Consider the following 9,063-nt stretch of genomic DNA (forward strand, 5'->3'; position numbering starts at 1 on the left):
GAGGAAGTTGGTGAGTGGAAAATGCTGAATTGACTTTGCTGTTTATTAAATTACATATTTTAATATTATAATGAAATAGAGAGAATCGAGACTAGTATTAACGGACTGGAAAGAGCTTGAGCCCACACAAAGTTAGGTGTGCCTAAGCCCTTTGACATCACACATCTAACTCTGCATAGGATGTGGCTTATGCAGCTAGAAAGCACCTAATCCATTTAATTTTGGAGGAAACCATTTTTATAGATAACTTGTTGACAAAAACTTGTTTAAAAATCAATATAAGTTTACATCTGGTTTAAGTGATAAGACTCAGTTCACAAAGAGGAGTTCTACAACATACATATGAGTATGAAGATAAACTATATGGTTATAATGCTTCTTTAAGGCAGGACTGATTATCTGAATCAGGAATATTCTACAGACAAATTTGATATTGGGAGTATTAATCCTACTTGTGGGAAGAACCTGGGGGGTGGGGGGCAGGGGCAGGTGAGTGGAGCATGGCCATGTTTGACATGTGCCTCCTGAACCAAAATGGCCACCTTTTCAGCTCAGTAAACTACTCTTGCAGTTTTCCCCCACTGACAACCTTTAAAGAGTTCTGAAGGGGGGTTGCATATAAACACATTTCCACCAAATTTTGTGGCTCTCCTCCTAGCGGGGAAATTAGCAAGCCAGAGGTTGCCGGTTCAAATCCTGCTGGTATGTTTCCCAGAAACACCTATATCGGGTAGCAGCAATATAGGAAGATGCTGAAAGGCATCATCTCATACTGCGTGGGAGATGGCAATGGTTATCCCCTCCTGTATTCTACCAAAGACAACCACAGAGCTCTGTGGTCACCAGGAGTCGACACCGACTCGACGGCACACTTTACCTTTTACTTGTTAATTATCTGATCTGGAGATTTAAAGCTATAGCATGTGCAAGAACATCTGTATTGCATCTGATGCCAAATCACTCTTTTGACCTGTTTTAGACTGAGAGAAACCTATTGCTTGAGGAAAAAATGAAAACCCTTCAACAAGAAAATGAGGATCTCCAGGTACGGATGCAGAACCACATGGCAGTGACAAGGTAATATCTTTGTCTGTATGAAGTTCCTTCTGTTAAACACACTTTGCCTTTGTGAAGGGGTCTAGGAGATGAACTGTTAAGAATGTGCACAAAAAGTGCCTAGAGGAAGTCTTGGGATAAGTATTTAGATGGACAGAGTGATCCAGATGTCCTGCTAAGCTGATAACCCACTAGTGCTGATGTAACTTAGTTGAGCACTTAAGGGTCTCTATCTCGTGTAATTGGACCATAAGATTTCTGACACCCACAATATGAAGGAAAAAGGAGAACTGAATCCATCACTGCCAGAAAGACAATTAAGATTTTAAAAAGTGGGGTGGTAGGGTAGCTTCTTAAATAATAGAGAAAAGCTGTTCTGTGGGGAATCTTATAGAAGAGTTCTAAGTCGATTTGCACTGCATACAGATGTTCACAAGAGCAGGAGCTGCTGCCCAGGATATTTTTTGCTACAAAGTGAACTCTGTATCACCTGCCTTCACTCCTGTCCTGACAAACATTTCTGGACCCTGTTCAAAAGCTGGCCCAGGAAGCATTGCCCTCACTCTCAAGTGATTCTGTGACAACATTACCTGCAAAATCTGATTACTTACGTACCAAAACGACATCATCATGCTCATAACGTTCCTATCCTCAAGAAGATGGCCTAGTTGTGTTTCTTTTAAGGATCAAAACATCAGCCAACTGAACAAACAGGAAGCAGCTGACTGTTTAGCTGTGTGTTAGTGGCCAACCAGCTACTATAGGAAGAAGCCTTTGTGCTTCCTGTTCAGCTTCCTGTGTCAGTGCTAGAGTGACTGGAAAAGTTGCCACCCAGAATCTCAACTCCTAGGTGGTTAAAAACACATTTTTCTGAATGTCTCTGGTGTCTGCATTTCATGCCCCAGCTTCCTATCCTGTTTTCAGGATCATTAAATTTTTGCACAGTATAGCTTCCATATAAAAGAGATGAGAAAATGCACACAATGAAAACATGCCAGTTTCTGTCTTTTCTGGTACCCTATGACTTTAAACTTTCTCCAGTGTGTTTTACTGTGTGCTCCTGCTTCACAGGCAACTTTCCGACGAGCTCCTCACTATTCGCGAGGCCCTGCAGAAGGAGTCCCAGCTGAGAGAGCAAGCTCACCGGGAGAAAGAAGAGCTGCTGTACAGAGTGCTTAATGGGGATTCTTCCCACGCCTTCCCTCTCTCAACTGAAGCACCGCTCATTGCTACGTAGCCCTTCGAAGGGCGGAATAAATGGCTGCGGAAAGGGTTGGTGTATAGACCTAGAGCATATGCTGTGAGACACTGTGGTGTGAGAGAGGTTCTTGAGGTATCACGTTCTTTGATTCCCTCCAATATGTGGCCTCCTTATTCTGACACTTGAAGAGGCTGAACTAGTTTGCCTTAGGAGTGGTATTTCTCTTAAAGTCAACTTTAATGCTAGTCGGGGGGCCATGTTAAGCCGACATACATTTTAATGTATGTAAATGAGCATTGACTGTGGGTCTTTCTCCCCTACCCTGGGGAACTAGCAGAGTTAACTACCTCGGATATTAGACCACATGAGGTATGGTGGTGTCCCAGTTACCCTTGGTTTAATATTTCAATAGCTATGGCTGTAAGTGAGAAGCTACAGAAAAGAAGCTGTATCTGTAAGAGGAGATGCAAATCAATAAATGTGCTGGCCTTCTGCTAGACATCAGGGGAGGCAAAGTTAAAATTCCACAGCTGTTTTGATCTGAGCTGGAACTAGACTCAATCACAAATCTTTTATTGGATTCCTGAATATAAAGCTTTGGAGAAGTTTGACAAAAGTATGCATATGAACGTAACCGAGGGGCCTTTTAAATGCACTCTCAGCATAGGAGCCACTTATCTGCATGGCTGGGAGAGCATTTAAATAATAATGTGGGTGGGCCCACTGGCCTAGGTTCCACATCCACCACCATGCTGGGAGTGCTGTGTGTGTGTGTGCCAGTTCCCACCTCCATGACTGGGTCATTTAAATGCTCTTGCTGCAGTGAGGGACTTGTTCACAGAGAAGCAGCCTACATACAGCTGGGAGAACACTGAAGGGTACTTTCACCAATTCACTTCCTTTCGAAACCAAATATAATCCTTTAACAGAAGCCGTTCTGTCCACTTTGATTCTTCCTTCTCTGCTGAAATTTTCTAGTATTTGAGAACCACATATTGGAAATCAAAGGGTGCCGTTTGTGACCATCTTGTGAAGCTGATAGGGGCTGTACCCTACTAGCTCTCTGACACAATACAAGTTTCAGAGAAATGAACTTTTGCTGTGCCCAGTCAGAGACTACTGTAGAGGTGCACAGCAGGTACATCTAGAGGTGTAAAAAAGAATAATTTGAATTGGAATGACACAGGTTTGTAATGTATTGTTTCTAATCCAGAAGCATGTACTCCATGATGGAAATGTGACCTACGATGCAATGTGCACATAGGATGTATTGATATAGTGCAAAAAGAATGGCTGATCACAGAAGGGCTGAACTAGATGATAAAGGAAACCCACTGGATTCCTAGTTTCTCTCTAGGAAAACATAAAACAGATTTACATAAACTGCCAAATGCAGCCCACTGGTCATCTCTTGTGATGCCTGACAAGCTATCTTCTTTTGGTTTTAAGGTATCAGACAATGATACCTGGAGATGCTTCAGCCCACCCCATCTCGTTTCCACACTTCCTATTCTGCTTTTTCCTCCTCCTTTTCAAATACAGTTCAACGAGGACAACAGGGTTTTTTGTCCCTTTTTTGCATGCAAATGACAAGGCATGTGGAGGAGGAGAGGAGAAGGAGGGTGTAGCTGAACTAGGGAGGTGGTGGCAGTGGAAGCAGCTGCCCCCACTGACAAGCTACCTGAGGTGACCACCCCACTGACAATCATCTGAAGTGACCACCTCAGATTGCCTCATTATGAGGCCAACCTTGCTCAATGTTAGCATTTCTAACGGAGGTTGACTGCACTTGGAGGCTGACTCCGCACTTTCAGCCCAGAAAGAGAGCAGTTGCACCAAGGCCTGCATGGAATTTGCTCTTCACGAGCCTTTGGGCCATTTTCAATACTCAAATGTCCAGGGAAGAAGAGTTTTAGCCAAATAAATTTTATTTGAGCAAAGTAAATATATAAAGTTCCTAAGCTCCAGTAAATTGTTTTGTTTGGCATATTTAACATTTTAAAAAACACTTTATTTCAGCCCAGGTAAGGCGAGTAGTTAGTTGAAACTACTTAACTGCTTCAGAATGGTTAGTCAAAGTAATTAGAACTGCTTTTATCTCATGTAATTAAAAAAGAGAGAGCCAAACAAACCCTACTACTTGAGTAGTAATTGAAGTCCAACTAATTTCTAAAGCAGTTAATTCCCATTATCATGACATATCTTTGCTCAAACACTAAAAAAGGCTTTTCCTGGGTCAATGTATCCACTCTGTAATTTAGAGACTGAGATTTCCACCATGACATATTTTGTTGGTATGGATTCCAAGTAGGGCATCCATCTGTAGTCTGTCCCAGAATGATGACTTGGTATCTTATTCATTTTGAACTATGAAGTACTGTTCTCCTTGAAGTAAATAGTAAAGTGTGCCATCGAGTCGGTGTCAACTCCTGGCGACCACAGAGCCTTGTAGTTGTGTTTGTTAGCATACAGGAGGGGTTTACCATTTCACCACAAATAATCTCTACTGCCTTCATTTGTCATAACTATAACAAAGATATAAAAGTGGAAGTGATGTGCTTCTGACTGGTGATCACAGTAACTATCTCCTATATATTGGTTGTTGAACTTCTTAAATAATAATGATGAACTTCCAGTGTGGGTGATCTTCTGCAGATATGAAGCAAATTTTGTTTTGTAGGGAACTGGCAGGACAGAAAATTCGAGTGCCAGAGTGGTATCAGGCGAGGTTTTTTTATAGTCACTTGGGTGACGTGAGCAACAGCTGCTGACCCTAGTGCTTCTAATCCATGCCTAGATGGGCCCCCTGCCTATAGCTCAGTGGTAGAGCTCGTGTTTTGTATGCAGAAGAGCATTCCACTTTCAGTGACCTCTCTAGCTAAAAGATGGGCTGTGATATGCCTCTGTCAGTCAGGTGAGAAATACTTCTGTCATGTCAGGAGAACTGCTGCCAATCAGAGCAAGCAATATCAGGCTAGATGGACCAATGGCCTAATTCCATATAAGGCTGATTGATAGGTTCATATATCCCTGACAATTGGCCAAAGAGAGCCAATGCTCCCCTGCAACAATAAAATGGAGCCTCATTCCTTTCAAGGGAGTAAGCACTTTCTGGCTGATAAGAGGTTTACAAGAGTTTTCCTCCTGTCCTGTCCTGTCCTCAGTCGCTTGGAATTTACACCATTCTAGTCTGAATCTTCAGCCCTTATTAGTGATGTGTGTTACTGGTAGTTGAAACACAATTTCCCCAACTGTAAATATTCTTGCTACAGGATAAGAGTTCTTGTGAGCTACCCACAATTCTCCAAAATTGGTGCTGGACCTGAATAGTACCTAACCGGATGCCCCAGGGGACCAGCAAGGAAAACAGTGCTCTGGGGGGCATGCGGCTTGTCTGGCTAGGGTCACAGAGCAGTTGGAGATCTGGGAGCACCTGTCTGAGAGCTTTGGGGGAAAGAGATACTTCCAGTAATAAGCATGTTTCTTCCTAATGCAAACTAATGCATGGTTTGATCTAACTGCTCAGAAGTTTGCATGCATATATGAAATAGGGATGTGCAAATCGATTTGAATTTGAATCAATTCCATTTGAATCTGGGCGATCCAAGTAATTTGAATCAAATCACCCATGAACAGGGTAATTCAATTCAATTTTAAAAGGATTTTTCAAAATTTGATTCAAATTTGAGAGCCATTTGGCACCTTTTAAAAGCTATCCAGGCCCCCTGATTGGTTAAAAAAAAGTGCCAAAACAGGGTACAAATCAATTCAAATTTGATTTTAATTTGAATCAAATTTTTGGACCAAATTAGAATGTGATTCAAATTCAAAATGAATTTTCGGAATTTGATTAGAATTCAAAACAAATTGAAAAATTCATTTCTTGCACATCTCTAATATAAATCAGCCCCTGGGTGACTTCACCTTTTCAATCCATTTGGCCATTTGGTTTTCTTACCATCATCTGTTCTTAGGCAGGCTGTTTGCCAGCTCCTCTCACAGAACGTTTACCTTAAGGCAGGCTTCCCCAAAGTGCGGCCCTCCAGATGTTGCTGAACTACAACTCCCAGCATACCCAGCCACAATAAATTGAGGCTAGGGATGCTGGGAGTTGTAGTTGTAGCAACATTTGGAGGGCCACAGTTTGGGGAAGCCTGCCTTAAGCCTTCAACCGCCCAGTCCACAGACAGTGTTGGAACTAGGGCAGATAAAAACAACATCTGCTTTTCAGAGGGATACAAGAGCCATATACATGCATACATACTATTACGCTGCATTAGTTATCTCTTCCAGCATTCAACATTTTGAAGGCAGGCACATTAGTGAAGTAACCAACAGGTACGAGCTCCTAACTGTTGTAAGAGAATCAGATTCCAATTTGAGAGGCTGTATTAATTTGGCCAACTTTGCTGGACTCCATTTGTGGTTATTAAGTAACTAGAGAGCATATTTTGATGAGAATTGGAGGATCTGATCCAGACTTCTCATTTTTGTATTAGCAAACAACCCTGAAGGCTTTTTTCCTTTTTTATTTTTTAAAATGATAATGATTTTATTCAGCCTGCTGCAATAATATGTGAAATTTGAGAATTTGCTGTGGGTAGACATTTTCTGGCATTATAAATCATCAGACTATTATAGTCAAAGGCCTAGAATTAATTAGTTGGAATGGGTATGTGTGTGTGTGTGTGGGCGGGGGGTAGAATAGATAAAAATAAACATCATCATGATTGGGAAAAGTCATAAAAATAAATTGCTACCTTTAAAATTGTCAGTGTATCTTCCTGTGAAGAGTGGGATTTGGTTTTAAACCTTTCCATATATATATTTTTCCAATTAAAGATCCTCAGAGATAATGCTGTCCTACTTGTATTTGATAGTATGAGTAGGGAAGAGGCTACAGAGAGCTTGCAGATCTTTTACACACTTCTTTGGGAGGTAGAAATGGCCAATGGGAAGGGCCATAGTTCAGAGGTGGAGCATGTGGCTTTGCATATAGAAGGTCTCTAGTTCAATTCCCAGCTAAAATGATTGGGTAGTAGGTAGAAGGAAAAATAGTCAAAAGTAGACCATGTTGGGGGGCTGTGACCAGTGACTCAGTATAAGACTTCCTAGGTGTGATTTGAGCAAAATAAAATGTGCTGGACCTGCAACTAGCCCTCCTCAGCCATGTGAATAGGCAGGGCTGCTGATGTCTATCCTGCATATATAGTGCAAGGGCTGGATCTGCTGCATTAGTCCAACTGACCCCCAAATTATATGGCCTCTCAAATTATATGTAATCAGAGGACCAAGATACGTGGCCATTTACTCAGAGCTGCCTTACATAAGAACATAAGAACATCCTTGCTGGATCAGGCTCAAGGCCCATCTAGTCCAGCATCCTGTTTTGCACAGTGGCCCACCAGATGCCGCCGGAAGCCACAGACAGGAGTTGAGGGCGTGCCCTCTCTCCTGCCATTACTCCCCTGCAACTGGTACTCAGAGGTACCACCTGAGGTACCTTCCACCTGATTTGATCAGCTTCTAGGTGGAGGAGTCAGATTAAGCTGAAACAAGCTGGGGTGGGAAAGGAGTGTAAATGAAGAATTCAGAAAGTCTCTCCCAGCTTGAATTTGATTTTAAAACTTAGAATTTTTTCCTTTGAGTGCCCTGCCCCATCCCCACCTATGGATGCTGTTGGATGTATGGGTTATTGGCTTTAAAAAAGAAAAGAAAAAAGAAACATTAACTGTTAGGGTTTTTTTTTTTTTTTTTAAAGAAAAAGCATCTCTCAAAGTCAAAGATCAAAATATGAAAGGAAAATTCTGACAAGTCACATTTTAAAATTGTTTTTAGCAACAATTCCTTTCAGACTTTATTCAGTACTCTTCCAATTTACAAGCTACACAGATACAAGCATGAAATCAGACATCATTTAGCACTGTGGTTTATTTCAACAAACCTGGATTGGCATCACAGATGATAATCAGTTCTTGGCTTGTTTTGCCATAACATGGTTTGTTCAGATCCCACCCCTTCTTCTTGCCTCCCATGAGGCTTACCTTCCTCTATGTGATAGAGCAGAGTTCTGTAAAGGCAGAACTGCTGAAACAAACCAAGATCAAACCACAACTGCAGGTTCAGACATTCATGCTAGACCATGGTTAGGGCAAACAAGCCAACTTGAAACCTTGGATTCAGATCATGGTTTGGCTGCCTGGAATAAACTACAATTTGATGGCTGGCACAGGTTAAACATACGGAGTAGCTACATTTAGATGAAATAAACCATGTTTATGTATGATGTCTAATCTTCCCACAGTATTGATCATCGTGCTGAATCCTACTAGTCCAAATGGTACATAAGATGATTAGTGGGGGAAGCACAGTAATTGCACTAATAATTACACAACTGGTTGTCCAAGTTTTGCAGGGCAGGGGTGGGGGCAGAAGGTTCCAGCCAACTTCTACCTTCATTCTTTCCAGGTGCTCTCCCTGCCGCCTCTGGTGTGGTTTAGCACAAAATCAATTACTTGCAATCAATTCTATTTGCCATCAGTGTAAGCTGCAATTTTTCATTTTCACTTTTTGCCCACATGCAACCTGTTCTGGAGGTAGCCTGAATCCAAGTGTTGGTAGTGGGAGAGAAATACCCAGCCATCAGCTGAGGAATAATGACGTGAATTGACAATGAGGTGGGTCTCACAATCAAGGAGACCCGCCTCCATAGGGTTTGTGGGGAGAGCGGGCTAAGCCCACTCTCCCCGCAGATGACCAGGGGCGCAGCCCTGGGCAGCCGGATCAGCTGCCCACATGACTGCTGG

General features: G+C 42.2%; 1 protein-coding gene across 3 annotated transcripts in view; it reads left to right on the forward strand.

The window, feature by feature from the left end:
• CCDC69 (coiled-coil domain containing 69) overlaps positions 1-7,113 on the forward strand; it is a 48,896-nt gene extending 41,783 nt beyond the window's left edge. For all 3 annotated transcript variants that reach the window (XM_053301291.1, XM_053301290.1, XM_053301292.1), the window contains 2 exons: positions 980-1,077; positions 2,128-7,113. In XM_053301291.1, coding sequence (XP_053157266.1) covers positions 980-1,077; positions 2,128-2,293 — 264 coding nt within the window. In that variant the 3' untranslated portion in view covers positions 2,294-7,113. The remainder of the gene's footprint in view (positions 1-979; positions 1,078-2,127) is intronic.
• The last annotated feature ends 1,950 nt before the right edge of the window (positions 7,114-9,063 follow it).

Source organism: Hemicordylus capensis, chromosome 2, assembly GCF_027244095.1.
Source record: "Hemicordylus capensis ecotype Gifberg chromosome 2, rHemCap1.1.pri, whole genome shotgun sequence".
Lineage (NCBI taxonomy): Eukaryota > Metazoa > Chordata > Lepidosauria > Squamata > Cordylidae > Hemicordylus > Hemicordylus capensis.